The sequence below is a fragment of the Pavona decussata genome, unplaced genomic scaffold, assembly GCF_977016875.1.
Source record: "Pavona decussata unplaced genomic scaffold, jaPavDecu1.1 SCAFFOLD_142, whole genome shotgun sequence".
Lineage (NCBI taxonomy): Eukaryota > Metazoa > Cnidaria > Anthozoa > Scleractinia > Agariciidae > Pavona > Pavona decussata.
Window position 1 is genome coordinate 100,001 of NW_028145555.1, and position 17,500 is coordinate 117,500.

General features: G+C 38.9%; 1 protein-coding gene across 1 annotated transcript; it reads right to left on the reverse strand.

Moving 5' to 3' along the window:
* Window positions 1-101: 101 nt before the first annotated feature.
* Window positions 102-5,013, reverse strand: LOC146466643 (tetratricopeptide repeat protein 28-like). Its single transcript, XM_085126968.1, has 4 exons — window positions 4,581-5,013; window positions 4,074-4,418; window positions 2,222-3,905; window positions 102-1,096 (listed from the first exon to the last, which is right to left on the reverse strand). The coding sequence occupies exons 1-3, from the start codon at window positions 5,011-5,013 to the stop codon at window positions 2,224-2,226; spliced, it is 2,460 nt and encodes an 819-aa protein (XP_084983094.1). The 3' UTR covers window positions 102-1,096; window positions 2,222-2,223.
* Between the last annotated feature and the right edge of the window lie 12,487 nt (window positions 5,014-17,500).

Below are 17,500 nucleotides of genomic sequence, written 5' to 3' on the forward strand. Positions count from 1 at the left end.
GATATATGCTTTTGTGCTCCCTATTTCTTACAGAAGAGATAGACATCCCTCCTTTTTTAAAAACTTCAGTGAAAATAAAACCATGCACTGCAAAGTCTACATTAATTTTTCTTTTTAATAAAATACAAATTTATTTATTCGATATTTACAAAAAAATCTTAGTAAAGAATTACAGAACCTACAAATCTACTACTGTCAAACTGAATATGTCAGTCTGAGAAAACTCTAGTTTGAAGATGACTGGACCAACGTAGGAATTCCAAAGGAGTACAAAAATCAAAGATCAAATCAAACTTGATATATTACATACAAAATACTTTTATAGTTCCTGTAATATTGACAGGCGATATATTTTGTTTTACTGAAAAAGGAGGCGAAAACTTACCCGTATCGACTACACTGAAAATCTACACTTATTTGCCCGCTCTGTAAAGTGAAAACTATAATACTCGATTTTTACAAACTCAATCGTAATAGAAATTTAAGGTAAAAATACAAATCAACTTACGACGAACTGTCGGAAATTTAAAAATGGAGCGAAAGGAATAAAAGGGATTAGTATCTTTTGCTTTCGCATGATTAACGATTACAAACACATTCACTTGCGTAAGTTTGAAAAACCACTGTCTCTACCTTATTTATACCTTGTGAGATTATAAAAACAATAACTTCCACTGTACAAATTTTGAGAACTCCAAATGCTAGAGTTACCAAATTAAAACTAAAATCTTGGCCGCTAAAAGGCCTGCATTCCGGGAGAATTTCTCCACGGTGTATCAATCTTTTGGTGTATAATTTGCATCAACCCATCACGAGATAGTAAAGTAGTCTGTTCTTGAATCTAAAGGGACTATTATTTATTTTATGCTGGCCAAACTAAAGTTGCTTGTTGCTTACTTTTGATGCAGATCACTTTCCAAGCAGAAAACGGAAAGCACGCAAACTTCACTGATTCTAAGTAATAGGAGTCTGATACGCTTATGCCTACAGTCCAAGTGATTGAGTGTTCAAAGTCCGTTGTGGTTAACTGTTAAATGTTCTGACGTCCAATTTCCAAGTTCCAATTTGCCAGGCATTCCTCGGACAAGGTGAAAGCCTGCAACTGTAAAATAAAATTCGAATTTTAGACTAAGAGTCAGTTTTATAATCCGCTTTTTTTAAGGTAATTCTACACCCTTGTGCGTGACGAACTTAAGTGGAAGGCATAAAGATTAAAGCGATCAGGTTGTTTTTTTTTACTAAACTGTTGGTCTGATAACAACAGCACAAACGTATTGAACTGATCAATTTTGGTTTTAACAAATCAATACTGATTGTTGTCAGTATAAATTTAACAAATAGATTCCATTTTGCCGTGCGTCTGTACTCTGATAACGCACAGATGAAGTCAAAACGTGGTGAGAACAAAGAAGTACGCTACGAGCCGCAGGCGAATAGCGTGACTGATGTTCTCACCACGTTTTGACGTCCTCTGTGCGTTATCAGATTAGAGTTCTAGCTTTCCTATCCTGGTTGAGGTCACCCTCAACGGTCTTTGTCCAATTTTTTATTGGGCAGTTTTCCTTCCCTGCGAAAATTTGCCTGTTTTTGTCTCCTACTCGCAAAAACAGTTTGCAAAACTTTGTTGACCAGTCGCTCTGGCTGGACTCTAGACTCTGATAAACGTGCGCCGGTCACACCACTCGATGACGTCAATCGTGCATCTATACTCTAATCACGCACTCCTCTAGACCAATCACAACGCGTGTTTTACACAGTTCATTGTATAACAAAACATAGAACACAGCTAACAGCCTATGTAGGCTGAGAGATGAGTAAGACTGAAGAGGGACGTAAGCAATTGGACTGGAAAGCCTGAAGGTCTCTCACACGCATTGTTCAGCAAAAATGGTTTTGGATCTATTCTGGTAAATGCGTATAAGGAAAATACACTGATCATGTTATTTTGTTATTTATCTCGTTGTTGGAATAAATCGAATCAATACATTATTCTTTTGATTCTGCTTTCAAAACCACAAATAAATGAAACATTGCGCTATTTTTCAATTGTCTTTTATCCTATTATATAAGATGTTAATAAATCGGAATAAGAATAGTCCAATAACAATGCACCTTTAGTCTCCTGTCACAGAACCATAGCGTTTCCAACAGAATGGGAAAGTTTTGTCCTTGTATAATGCATTCAGAACCCTTAATGATATAATTCAATGGTAAAACTAACCTTTACTTTTCAAAATCAAACGTCACGTTATCTCCAATCAGCATGAAAGGAGCCCAGTCTCTCACATCAGGATAACCGTTATTTCTCATCCACTTCATTGCCTGGTGAAGAGATTCACTGGCACTTTCCCCACGAACAAGATGCTCATAGAAACGACTCATTAATTTCTTTGTTGCTTCGTCTGGTATGGCCCACAAGGCCACCAATACTGAGCGTACACCAGATCCTAAGAAAGCTCGAGCGATTCCAACAACTCCCTCAGCTTTTACATGTCCTTGTGCGCTGTGACAACAGCTAAGTACTACAAGTTTTGCTCGCAGTTGAACTCGTGAAATATCAGCCATTGTCAACAGATAGTCTCTCTCGGTTGGAATCCCGTTAATGGGGTATTGAGGAGCAAGGGCAATTTCTCCTCTTTCGGCATCACCATGAGCAGCAAAATGAATCAGACTTACATAGGGTATGCGCTGAAGAACCGCTTGCTTTGTTGCTTGCCTCCCTAACAAAGGCACAGCTCCGATCAGTTCTCCTATCATCTCCGCTTCCTCTTTTGCAGAGGGCAAACGGCAAAGGACCCCAAGGCTTCCCTTGTAGGACACGTCCCTTACGTCTGGTTCGCCCACTATCAGTGCTTTGGTCTGACTGTGATAATCTGCTGGACTGTCATGAATGAGCCCCAGAGTTGTCAAAGAAGGAACAATTCGGATCCTGTAATCCTCTGATAAATAATTTCCACTTTCATTTTCTAAAGCTGCAAATGGGACTTTGTACAAGGCAGGATCAGGAACAATGATGAGTTCAGGTTGGTCAAGTAAGTCAGCCACGGGAGCGATGATCATTCTGTAACGCTCGGCTCGGGTGGGAAGGTGTTGTAGGTTTTCCTCTTCTTCTTCCTCGACGAGGCGGTGAGCTTTCAAGGTTCCTTCCTCGGCTGGTTCACATGTGGAGTCGCTGACTTTCGAAAACGCCAGTGATCGATCTTCACATTGCTCTTCAGGGAGAACATTAAATTCTCTAAAGCTTTCCTCACTAAAAACTTGATGAACAGTTCTTTTTAATCCCTTGGTTACAAAGCATTCGTTGACGTCTATTTTACGAATATGTACTTGTTTGTTTCCTTTAAGGACCCACAAGAACATATATTCAAAAGAATATGAAATGTACAAACAACTACAGTTGCATTCTTTCTCAATAATCTTTTCAATATCAGCCCATGACGGCGGATTGACCGATGTTTGTTGTTGAGCAGAATGCAGAGCTGAGATTAAGTCTGCCAGGGCTCTGGCTCGTCCAAGTTCTAAAACAGAAAGAGCTTCTTTCGCATTTCCACTGAAGCAGAACGCTGCACTGAGTAAATGATAGGGTAGACTGTGAAGGTCAAAAAAGGATACCTTAAATTGGTCATTGCTCCCCAGAAAGCTTCGCATTTTCTCGCACTTTTCAATGCTTGCACGGAGATTGGAAACCATTTCATGTTTTAAACATCCATCCCCTGCATAAACAATGTCGTGTGCAAGTTGAAGGTGACACATAGCCTGTAAACTTATGTCACTGATCTCTCTGCTCATGGCAAGTGCTTTCTCGTGGTAATCTTTAGCTTTAGAATGTTTTCCAAGAATACGACACAAAGATCCCAAGTTTACATAAATAGAGGCTTCTCCGTGTTTGTGGCCAATTTCTTTTGCTATTGCAAGTGCTTTCCTGAGACATTCTTCAGCTTTTCCGTTTTCACCGAGAGATTGATACACAGTTCCCAGGTTTCCATAACACGCGGCTTCTCTTTTTTTGGCGCCAGTTTCTTTTGCTATCGCAAGTGCTTTCCTTAGAAATTCTTCAGCTTTTCCATATTCACCGAGAGAGGAATGCACAGCTCCCAGGTTTCCATAATACCCGGCTTCCATTTGTTTGGTGCCAGTTTCTTTTGTTATCGCAAGTGCTTTTCTTAGACATTCTTCAGCTTTTTCATATTCACCGAGAGAATAATACACACCTCCCAACTTTCCATAACACCAAGCTTCTCTTTGTTTGGCGCCAGTTTCTTTTGTCATTGCAAGTGCTTTCCTTAGATATTCTTCAGCTTTTTCATATTCACAGAGAGATTCATACACAGCTCCCAGGTTTTCACAGCACCTGGCTTCTTCGTGTTTGTCGCCAGTTTCTTTTGTCATTGCAAGTGCTTTCCTTAGATATTCTTCAGCTTTTTCATATTCACAGAGAGATTCATACACAGCTCCCAGGTTTTCACAACACCTGGCTTCTTCGTGTTTGTCGCCAATTTCTTTTGCTATCGCAAGTGCTTTCCTTTGATATTCTTCAGCTTTTCCATATTGACCGAGAGACTGATAGATAGTAGCAAGACCTTCATAACACAAGGCTTCTTCCTTCCTATCGCCTGTTTCTATCGTAATGCTCAGTGATTTCTTATAAAGATCTTCCGCTTTTTGATATTTTTCTTGACGTTTATATATGCTTGCAAGTTGAGAGGTTACGGTGCATTCTTCGCCTCTTGAGCCAAGGCGGCGAACAAAGTCCAGACGTTTTTTAGCGCATTCTATCTCACTTGTTTGATCGTTAAGAAGGTAATATGCCTGAGTCATCTTAGTGTATAGGCATAAGTTTTCTACTAAGTGCACTTCTTTTTCCTGGGCTGTGTTAGGGTCTGTGTTGTTCAGGAGAATCAAACATTCCTGGGACAACTTAATAGCTTGTAGAACTCGACTTCTGTTGAGAAGAAATTCAGCAACACGTTTGCCAATAAGGACGGTCCTCAAAATTTCGACTGTGTTGTCCATGATGGTGTAAACTAAAAGCAAGAAAAGAAGACAAATGTGCAATAGTCTGGGGCTTCTTTATACCGGCAAATGAGCGTTGAGCAGCAACCCTGTTTTCTAAAAATGACTAGCCGTGAGAAAGTCAGTTTTAGATTCGGCAAAATTAATACATAACAGAGTACAAATCTGTAGACTTAAATGGTGTATTAATCTGCCGCCTCTATTCAATTTTCGGTGTTTTTTAATGTGGCTCGAGGAGCTGCGCTTTCTTAATATTTTGTTTGCCTGTTGAAACTTTTCACGTGACGCTAAAAAAGTGGGAATATCTGACGAATGATTTCACAAATGGTATTACTCAGACTTCAAAATCTGAGTTACCGATCTGGGGAAGGGGTGATGGCAGTTCTAACATAAAAAGCATGCCTTACGTTAAAGGCTACTTTGTCAGAAAGTTCTGGTTTTAGCAGACCCACTGATTCACCACAAAAGCCATACCGCGTGGTAACCCTTTCTTTCAAAAGATCCCAAGTGCTCCCGTTGGAGTTCCAAGAGAAGGTTTGTAAGAAAACCAAAAAGGGAAAAAAGATATTTTTACATACTTTTAGAGGCAGTGATTTTTCCCTCAGTTGACAAACTGCGGATTTGTGATGCCAGGTTTTTGGGCTATCTGGATAAGATTCTCTGGTCTCTAGGAAATGCCTTTCAACCTAAGGGAATACTCGCCAGCTGCGGAAAGGCCAGGACCTATACAGCAGTAATCCCCGGGATAAAAAGAACAGGCAGCTCTTGGATCCAACAGTGGACTTGAATCTCTCGAACGTAAACCAGAAAACTGCTTCAGAGTGGTATCAAGGTTGCGGTAGATCGACCAAACCGGGTATATTTTGACTCGTATCTTGCATATTTTACACATAACTCTAATTACAGTTATGATCTGAAGAAAACAACTGATTCACGGCCAAGTTGTTACAACACGTTAAACGCTTTACTACTCTGAGCAACTAAGGAATAGTTTCTACCTTGCCTTGTCTATATATTGTGAGCGAGGAAAACTTTATCTTTCAGAATGCTCTAGAAGCATGCAGCTACGACGAATAGACTTCAGTACAACAAACATGACGTGACAATTGGCTATTAAAAGATGTTGTTGCACTCTTGTCAGTGACTGAACTCTCGGCTCCGTATTTACAATAGTCCAGTATTGCGACTATAAAAACGGGTCGATTTCTTTTTTTTGTTTTTTTTTTTCGTCGTAGCCACAAATCTGTAAATTAATTTATTCATTAAACTCTCCCCTCTCCTAATCGGGATGTATTGTCCTGATTGTCTTCAACAACAGCAGGTCAATCAAAATCCGTTCTTGTCGCTTATATCGCGATGGAGGGGGCCCACTCACCCCTACCTGTGTGACGTCAACGCATCATTCGCGCCATATTGTTAACATGTTGTGGACTCAGGTGTGCCGTTTTCAAACGAAAATTTCACCATTTTGAAGCGGTAAATCGAAAGAATAACTTCTAAGAAGCACCCGACATTTAAAACGATGGAAATTGGTGAGTTCCTGGCGAAGGAATCGTGCTTTTTTTGACAGTCTTAGACCACGACGCGAGACTGAAAAGAGGTCATTGAGACGCTGACGTTATCGTAATGGAATTTCACAAAATTCCGGTGATAGTCTGAGTCGTGTAACACAAGGGAAACAACGTAACGCGATCGTCGTGACTCAAACTATTCCATTAGCAAGGATAGTTTTATCAATCGGCGAAGCATACAGTTGGAATAAATGAATCAACCCCTGCATCACGCGTAATGCCAGTATAGCAGGCATCTTGTTTATCTAAAAATAAGATACACAATGGCGACTTTTTGATGGACGGGTCACGTTTCGTTACTTGCATATCAAGATGCTGGTAAAGTAAAATGTCGCGGACTGCTTGTAAATTTACACAAATGTTTACTGAAAATGCGTACAATAATATAGCAGCGTTTACAAGCATATTCAAAGGTCATCTTTGTGAGAGGTTCAGCCATACAATGTACCAGTTTTAGTTTCCACACAAGATACGTATACTGGCATTTACGGGTGATGCTTAATGTGGCCTCATTGATTCTTATAATTGTATGCTTCGCGAGGCTATCCTAGCTAATAGAATATTTTGAGTCAGAAAGATAGCGTTATGTTGTTTCCCTTGTGTTACGCGTCTTATCGTTGTACCGGAAATTCTATTACAATAACGTGGCCTGACTCACGTTTTCTACTCTGGTTATGTAAATAAAAGTGTAAAATTACAAATTGTTTTCGTTTCATAAAAAAAAAACCAGAAAGAAAACAGGCAAAAAGCTTTCCTAAATAAAAAATTTTAGTAACAATTGACAATAAAACGTTAAATCTTTTTGTAAAGTGGATTTCCAGTTCCGTTGAAGCATCATGCGATGGGTGTTTTAGCTTATCAATGATCTTTCCCCCACGTATTCTGGATGGTTCTACAACTGTCAAACAGAAGCATGATTCCTTCGCCTTGAATTCTCCAATTTCCACCGTTTTAACTGTTGAGTGCTTCTTAGAAGTTATTCTTTCGATTTACCGCTTCAAAAGGGTTAATTTTCTTTTTGAAAACGGCACATTGGAATCTAAAACATTAAAACAATATGGCCACGTCACTAAAGAAGCCTTTTCAGTTCCACCGAGAGATCACTAGGACCTGAATAAACACAATAGTAATTAATTCCCCTCTGATCCCTCCTGACATACACTAAGATATTGTATTCTGATTGGACCGTTTTTGTTGAAGACAATAAGGACAATAAGAGACAAAAGATCCCCTCTGGGAGAAAGCTAAATTTGATACATCTAAAACGAGTTAATAATTGAAAGATGCGCATTTGTGGATACAAAGAAGAACAAACAGCCCCCATTTTAAAACGTGGGCTGCACAGGCATCCCACTTAAAAAGAAATCGACCCGTTTTTAGACACGGTATGCCCCTTCAGGGCATCCCGCGTAAAAATTGTACTTTTTTATCGGATTATACTACACTAACATGAAACGGTCACGTGAACGTGCAGAGCGCGTGATGTGTCTTTACACCGAACACCCTTACGACTAAATGGAGTGCACGTGATACCTATAGTTACCTCGACCGGGGGCGGGGGAAATTCTGCCCGCGGCAATTTTGAACAAGAGTATATTTTTCCATTGGGCTTTTTACAGAATTTTGTGTTGCCATGGAAACTAATTTTAGACAGGCAGTTTTTTTTTGAGAAAATAGACAATCCCTTTTAAAATAAATAAATAAAAGTAACCATTCCTACTGTGACTCTTGGGTTTTTAGCTTTTTAACATCACTTAAACATAAAAAAAAGTAAAAGAGAAAATCACAGTATTCAAAGTTTGTAACAACCCTTAATTTGTCCGCATGAATGACACGGATAGAAACTGAAGTTGTGACCGTCATAAGCTAAAGTCAGTGATTTGTTTACGGTAAGGTCTGTTTTGGGGCGAGTTTCAAGTTACTAAAGCGAAACATTGAAAATCTTAACCCTCAAACTGCTAAGCGGAGATTGATGCGCAATTTGGGGATAAGCAAGTTGTGCGACTGTGACGTCATTTGTTTAGGCGATGTGAGCTGTTTTGACAAGCAGCTAGTGAAGCAGAAAAAAGTTTTACAATTATATTGCGAAATCGGGTCAAATATCGCCTGATACTTAGCCAACGAGGTCGTAGGCCCGGTTGGTTGAAATTAGGGGATGGTGTTAGCATGTATGTTGATAAAAAAGCACGGTTTTATTTCAGAAACTACTAAAGACGTTGTTTCGAGGTCGTTACTTGTTTAAAGCTGGCTGCCATTTTTCTCCCCGACACGCGAAAAAACATATTTCGCTGGACATCTGTTGTGTACAGACTTTGACGACGAACATTTAATGCACTTTCACCATATTTGGGCAGTGCTACGATGTGTTGAATTATTACTTAGAATTAGAGTTTTTTAACTGACTTTTGTAGTGTTTGTAAAATGATCTCAGTTGTTGCAAATTATCTCGCTCTCCTTCAAATTCTTTACCTCCTCTGGTTATATGACACAAAGTTATCCAGTAGATTTTGTGTTATATCAAAAAGGCATATTTTTAACCTGTACAAAATTCTACAGGATAATTTCCACGCTTACACGTTCCTATCAGAAGTAGCATGATGAATTTTGCATACATGTAAAATATTTAGATAGGTCACAGTGCCAATCTCAAGATAAAAACAAATGTTTTTTGCAGCTTTTATTCCGGTTTTACGCTGCAACATTTGTACTTCCGGTGCTCTGTGAACGTGAATTTTGATAGAAATTTTGATTTATTCAGCAGAATGAAAGTTTTCTTCTTTCTGCGGGTGTCTGAACAAGAATTCCGATATGTAATAAAGAACAAGTAAATGTTATAGTCATAAGCAATTTAATAGGTAGTTTAGTTGAAATTGGACATTACAAATTACAAGAAATGCACTTTTGAGCTTTGCGGTATTTTTCTCGAATTCCAGCCGTCAAAGCTTTAAATGAAAGCCCAAAATCAACTGCAAAGTTAGATCACAGGTTTTGTTTCTTAAGGTAATTTGGTCACCGTAAAGAATTTTGAACGCTGAGCGTTAGCTCTTCATCGAATTAAAGCGAATCACACGACGGCGAAGGGCTCACGCTCGAAACTTCAGCACTCGAATCTCTTTACGGTGGCCACTTTACCCTTAGTAATCAACTCTGTTAGAGTGCTTCGTTTTTTATCCAGTCCCGTGCCTTCTTCTTTGTTTTGTTTTTCAATAGTCGATGATTCGTTTTCGAGTTCCCCTGTGCTTCCCGATCAGTTTCCAGATTTAGGCTGTTTTACTTTTGAGTGTCTCAATAATTCCTAAGCGAAGATGCTTTTTTGAGCTTTGGCTGGTTTGTTTTCTAGTTTGCTTCACTTTCGAGTTATGTGGTTCGACTACAAATTAATTCTGATTTTCAAGTTTAAAATGTTTCGATTTTGAATTTAAACCGCGTAGTTTTTTAGGTTTGGTGCGCATTGCAATTCCTGTTCAACATTAGTGAATACACACGTCAAGTAGTATTACACAAACAGTCTGAGAAGCAGCAGACTTGCAAGCAGTTTGATGAAAAGGACAACATTTTTATTTTAAAGACATGAATGAATATTCACTCGCATGACAGTGTTGGTTAAAGACCAAAGCTAATTACAACAACAAGGGATGTAATGTCCCCCGTAATGTCAAAGAAAAGACATTAGATACTTACAAAATAAAATACAAAAGCCGTGTACAAAAACAATTAATATGAGACTTAAGTTTACATGCTGTTCTTGGTGTCGCATTTTTGTTTTGTTGTTGTTGCTTGTTATTACATTAACTGTTGTTGCTTAGTATTTAATCAACTCTGCAACGCGTAATATTAAACAGACAATGGCAGATAAAACTTCCGAAACATGTCTCTAAAATCAAAAAAATATATATTTTTCGTTATTTACGTAAATGCCATGGAATTTTTACAGATATTTGTGTTGCCATGGCAACTTATTTTTTACCAGCAATTTTTTTGAGAAAATGGACAATCCCTTTTAAAATGAGGAAAGGTAACCTTTCCTACTGTAACTCTTGGGTTTTTAGCTTTTTAACATGGCTTAAACATAATAAAAATTAAAACAGAAAATCACAATATTCGTATTCTGAAACAACTCTTATTTGTCCACATGAATTACTCGGATGGAAACTGAAGTTGTGACTGTCATGAGCTAAAGTCAGTAATTTGTTTACGGTAAGGTCCGTTTTGGGGCAAGTTTCAAGTTACTAAAGCGAAACATGGAAAAAGATAACAAAAAATTTTAACCCTCAAACTGCTAAGCGGAGATTGATGCGCAGTTTGGGGATAAGCAAGTTGTACGACTGTGACGTCATTTGTTTAGGCGATGTGAGCTGTTTTGACAAGCAGCTAATAAAGCAGAAAAATGTTTTACAATTATCCTGCGAAATCGGGTGAAATATCGCCTGATACTTAGCCAATGGGTTCGTAGGCCCGGTTGGTTGAAATTTGGGGATGGTGTTAACATGCATGTTGATAGAAAAAAAATCGGTTTTATTTGCATAAACTGCTGGAGACTTTGTTTTGTGGTCGTTATGCGCCGATCAAATCGAAACTTCAACATCCCCCCCCCCGGGCAAACCCCGGGCATTTGACTATTTTCTGTGCCCGGGGGTGGGGAATTTGACGGGTAAGGCCTTCCCGGGGGTGGGGAATTTGACCTTGCCTGGGTGGGGTGGGGAAAATTGAACCGGAAGTGTCAGGTTTCAAATCGGTTTTTTCTTTTTTTTTTTTTGGGGGGGGGGGGGGGGGGGGCGTCGTAGTCGCAATCAGCTATAAACACGTGTTTGGACGAGATGGAAGAGTTTAAAGGAAGACATACAGCGTTACAAAAAAAGCTTACAAAAAAAGGTCTGCAAAAGTGAGAGTGCTTAAATATTAATTATTTTTATAGATTGTATATAAACGATGTAGATTTTTTATACAATGAGTCAAGCTGCGGCTTTGTCCCGCAGTGAATAGTGAAAGAAATAAACACTGTCGAATGAAAAACCGCTTTGGCTTAAATTGCAGAATATCCTGCCACTCGAACAACATTCTCCGTAGCCGGCTAACTAATTAATATGTATTTCTAGTTCTTTCATAAACGATGTAGTTTTTAATGCAATGAGTCAAGCTGCGCCTTTGGCTTTCTCCCGCATTTGCGTCTGCAGAGGTTTTTAGAATAGCCATAAAACATCAGTGAACAGTTAAAGAAAAAAAAACATTGTAGAATGAAAAACCGCCTTTGCTTAAACTGCAGAATACCCTACCACTCGAACAGTCTACGTACCTTTGCCGTGTTTCGGAGTTAGAACAGCTTACACTTGCTGATTGATATTGTCCGACTTAATAAATTCAATTTCCAATTATTAGTTTCAATGTTAAAGTTGTGGTTTTTGTAGTAACTCATGACAGGAGCCGACAACGATTGTTCTTTAGGAGGGGCATTTGACAGGCAAATCCGACGATAAGGTAGGGCATTTGGACACCATTTTGGTCCGAGAGGGCGGGAATTTGAATGATCCAATCTTCAAAAGTTCAAATGCCCGGGGTTTGCCCGGGGGGGGGGGGGGGGGATGTTGAAGTTTCGAGTTGATCGGCGCATTACTTGTTTAAAGCTGTCTGCAATTTTTCTCCCCGACACGCGAAATTACATATTTCGCTGGATATCTGTTGTGTACAGACTTTGACGACGAACATTTAATGTACTATTACCATATTTGGGCAGTGCCACAGTGTGTTAAATTATTACTTAGAATTAGATTTTTTTTACTGATTTTTGTAGTGTTTGTGAAATGATGAAAGGTTGCAAAAATTGTATCTGATCATGTAGGCGGACTATAAATGTCTGGGTAACTCTGTTGTTGGGCATTACGTAATGTCCATTGAGGCTAATTTATAGTCATAGCGGTTACCATTGCAACAGGTCAGCGCTGCCTCTTCCTTAAGGAGACTTCTACATTTCAGTGGTCGTTAAATATCTCGCTCTCTTTTAAATTCTTTAACTCCTCTGGTTATATGACACAAAGGTATCAACTAGATCTTGTGCTATATCAAAAAGGTATTTTTTTCACCTACACAAAATCTACAGGATAATTTCCACGCTTATACTTTCCTATTAAAAGGTGTATGTTGAATTTTGTATACATGTAAAATATTTAGGTAGGTCACCGTGCCAATCTCAAATTAAAAACAAATGTTTCTCGCAGCTTTTATTCCGGTTTTACGCTGCAACATTTCCACTTCCGGTGTTCTGATGTTCAGCCGAATGAAAGTTTTCTGCTTTCTGCGGGTGTCTGCACAATAATTCCGATATATAATAAAGAAAACGTAAATACTAGAGTCACAAGCAACATAATAGGTAGTTTGGCTAAAATTGGACATGACAAAGTACAAGAAATGCACTTTTGAGCTTTGCGGTATTTTTCTCGAATTCCAGCCGTCAAAGCTTTAAATGAAAGCCCAGAATCAACTGCAAAGCCAGATCACAGATTTTGCTTCTCAAGGTAAATTGGCCACCGTAAAAAAATTCGAACGCTGACGTTTCGAGCGTGAGCCCTTCATCGCATTAAAGCGAATCACACGACGGCGAAGGGCTCACGCTCGAAACTTCAGCACTCGAATCTCTTTACGGTGGCCAATTTACCTTTAGTAATCAACTCTGTTGATAAACCAAACATTCGTCTCTACTCCCCACCGACACAGTACCACAGTGTCTTTAGATACTAAGCCCTTAACATTTTTTTTTTCATTTCAGTCTGAAGGACGGCTGAAATGTATTCTTTTTATTAACGAAAAAAAGAGAATATATAATATAGTTTACTGAACATACTATGCCCTCTTTCTATTTTTTTTATGTCAGTGTATTCTATCGCCATCAGACTTTCGTTACAGAAGGGTTCCTTGTCCTCCAGATCTTCTGTTCATTTCTTGATTTCGGAGCTCGTCAGTAAAATTCGCATGTCAGTCAGTCAACAAAAAATTAACATATTTTCTTTGCTCTTTACATACGCAAAGGCCAACGCCGCAGCCGGTGATATATACAAAAGGCATACAACAAAATAAACTTCGAAAATTTTTGTACTTACCACGGTGCTTCTCACACTTTACAAATCTTCTTAATCGGGAAAGACTGGAATCCACACAGTAACGGGAAAAAAAACGTTTTGTTTTGTACAAGGTAACGATCGAAAACAAAAGGACCAAACATTTGAAAAGAACATCAAATGCTCGAAAAAGAAGCAGCTGAGACTCGAAAATAAAACGTTCATTGGTAATTCGGGAATATCAGATCAGATTTAATACACACAGGTGAATTCAGGCCTGGGCCTAAATTCCTTTCTTAAAAATAAAATGGAGTGTGGTCTAACTTTATTGGCATTTTATAAAACATTAAATAAATCTACTATCTTCTTTGTAGCAAAAAATTATAGGAAATGAAATGTATAGAGGGATCATCTGTTGTCACGTGACATTTCAGGGTTCTTTTGGAATTTAAAATTTTTAAGAGAGAAATGAGAACAATTTTTATCACTTGTTTGGGGCTTCCACTTGGCTCCCACAAGCTTTCTGCTCTCAAGAATATTACTTACATAATTTTCACGCTTGGCAACTTTCAATTAACTGAAATTTAAGGTTAAAAAATTTCCACAATTTAGTTTCAGAAGATTTAAAAATTTAATAATTTCCGAGCACCGAACTTAAATTACTATCGGAAAGTTAAAAGCAGGTTCAAAGGTTTACCAGCATTTTCTGGCCACAACGACCGATGATTCGCGTGGCCAAATGTACATACGTCACATATTCCGAAATGACAAAACTTGCGATTTGAGAAGCTTACGATATTAGGGTGAAAACCTAAGATTAGATTACCCCACCCCTCCCCCCGACGTTTCGGCGAAATAGCTCTATGCCTTAATATAGTTTACTTGAGTAGTTTTGGTGTTGATAATCACTGGGTATTTTAGTCGACACTAACATTTCGATCCGTATCCGATAACCACTGACTTATAGTTAAAGGTGTCTCCGTTTCAAGTTAATGTGTTCTGTTTTTGGTCAGAGTGCTTCGTTTTTGTTCCAGTCCCGTGATATTTTTAATAGCCCATGATTCGTTTTCAACTTCCCCTGTGCTTCCCGATCATTTTACAGATTTAGGCTGTTTTACTTTTTGAGTGTCTCGATACTTCCTTTGCGAAGTTTTGGTCGATGATGCTTTTTTCAACTTTGGCTTGTTTGTTTTCTAGTTTGCTTCACTTTCGAGTTTTGTGGTTCGACTACGAATTAACTACGATTTTCAAGAATAGAGTGTTTCGATTTTGAATTTAAACTGCGTAGTTTTTGAGGTTTGCTGCGCATTACAATTCCTGTTCAACATTAGTGAATACACACGTCAATTAGTATTACACAAACAGTCTGAGAAGCAGCAGACTTGCAAGCAGTTTGATGAAAAGGACAACATTTTTATTTTAAAGACATGAATGAATGTTCACTCGCATGACAGTGTTGGTTAAACACCAAAGCTAATTACATCAACAAGGGATGTAATGTCAAAGAAAAGACATTGGATACTTAGAAAATAAAATACAAAAGCCGAGTACAAAAACAATTGATATGAGGGACTTAAGTTTACATGCCGTTCTTGGTGTCGCATTTTTGTTTTGTTGTTGTTGCTTAGTATTTAACCAACTCTGCAATTAACGCGTTATATTAAACAGACAATGGCAGATAAAACTTCCGAAACATGTCTCTAAAATTAAAAATTGTACCTTCTTTTTATCGGATCATGCTACACTAACATGAGACGGTAAGTGAACCTGCAGAGCACGTGATGTGTCTTCACACCGAACACCCTTAGGACTAAATGGAGCACACGTAATACCTATAGTTATCTAGACCGGGGACGGGGAAAATTTTGCCCGTGGCGATTTTGAACATAAATATATATTTTTTTGATATTTGCGCTAACGCCATGGACTTTTTACAGAATTTTGTGTTGCCATGGGCGGCCCCTAATTTTTGACAGGCAGTGTTTTTTTTGAGAAAGTGGAAACTCTCTTGTAAAATGAAGAAAAGTAACCTTTTTAACTGTAACTTTTGTGTTTTTAGCTCATATTAGTGTTCCTTTATTGGTTTTGATAACTTTTTGTCTAGTTTCGGTGCTTTCCTGAAGTTTTGGGTAAATCCAGAAATCCAAGATGGCCGCCATTTGGCAATCATGACTTTATTAGCACGATAGATAGGGTTAAATACAGCAAAAATCCGGGGTTGTTATTACATGACAACCGGGGCGCGCGGGCAGCCCGGGTAGCCAGGGTCGCAGTATAGAGATGCCGGGCTAAGAGTTTACTTGTAATCGCGTACTGTATATCAAGGCCCTTGCCGTATTGGGGAGCTAGCGCAACTACGTACATTTCATGGAAAAAAAAATGTGTCTGCAACTGTTAGGCCAGGGCTAGGTAGAGCACCGAAATGATCTAATACTGGTAAGCAAAATTCTGCTGCGTATGTCAGCGCAATGTGGTGTGCACGGCACCTCGGCAAAAGTCGTACATTTTGTCAATGAACTGCCTTCTTGTTATATTCCACGAAAGTTTCGTTACGAAACAGAGTGATGCTCAGGGCGCATGCTACACGAAAGTTGCCGCTGTGGTACCAGACTGACTTATTATGTTGAATAAAGATTTTTCCATTCCTAACCAATAGTTCGTTTCATCGATAATTATCTGCTTGAAAATGGTGAAAGCAAACTGACTAACGCTCTAATAATCATAATTTGAATTTGAATGAATGAATTGCCAGTAATCAGAAACCAATGTTACGCGTAAATGATTCTGGGATCGCCAGGGGCAAACATTGCCAATGTACGGCGTAAAGTTGCTTTTTCGCCAAAAGCAGTGATTTTGGACAAAAAACCCCGCATTTTTGCCGTGATTTTCTGAGAAACGGAGGTGACTAGTGTTGGTACATGAAAATTGATTTGTAAGTTTTTGTGTGAATAATGCCATAAAATCTATCGACAAACACTCTTTCTTGCGTAAAGTTGACTGGTGTATGAAATCTATTGAATCTACATCAAGTAATGGTCTCGAAATAGTACAAACTTAGGTATAAATTTGAGGAGATTGACTCAATAAAGCCTTTTTAGTTGTAATTACGTGTGCTGATATTTACAACGAGTATAATTGGAACTATGCCCGGCGGTGATCATTGTGCTGTATGAGGTTGTAATGGGGTAATGGCAACACAACCCTCACAGTTTCAGAGTGGAGCGAAGCGATAACAAAAACACAACCGTACGGAATTGAACGCATTGCACAGCTTTCAAAGAAGCTACAATGCCAAAGAAAGGATCAAAAGACAAATAGTCGTGCTAAGAAACACAACATCTTGCCACAAAAGCAAAATGGCCCGGCCCGGCAACATAAAAGCTGCAAGATAATGATTATTACACGGTTAAATCCTATCTTTGCAGAGATGAAAAGGGAGGCTTTAGTGTCACCCTGCGCTCTGTAGTGAGCGATACCAAACCTGAACCAAATGCCCCAAAGGGCATAAGAACGACAGGTCTAATAAACAGAACGCATAACCGAGAAATGACCTTTGAGATCAAAATACCAAACCAGCGACCATCACGCAAATCCTACAAACCATGAATGGTATTTAATAAGATGAAAAAGAAAATACAGGGGACACCGCTCATTTCATAGAGAAAAGGGTGTTCTCAAAACGATATACCCGTGAGGGCAAAATGTTCATTTAGGCTAAAACACGCCATGAGAGTGGCGCAGGCCTGTCAACCCCATTACAACCCCATTACAACCCCATACAGCACAATGATCACCGCCGGGCATAGTTCCAATTTCCACACACCAACATTAGTCACCTCTGCTTCTCACAAAATCCCTTTAAATCTA

Bases quoted from the DNA above. Each gene is read 5' to 3' on its own strand.
- LOC146466643 (XM_085126968.1), bottom strand. From the start codon at position 5,013: ATGGACAACACAGTCGAAATTTTGAGGACCGTCCTTATTGGCAAACGT. The intron at 4,419-4,580 runs GTCTTGCTACTA...AATATGAAAAAG, and splicing joins AGAAGCCTTGTGTTATGAAG to CTGAAGAATATCTAAGGAAA. The intron at 3,906-4,073 runs GTGAATATGGAA...CACTTGCAATAG, and splicing joins AGCTGTGCATTCCTCTCTCG to CAAAAGAAATTGGCCACAAA.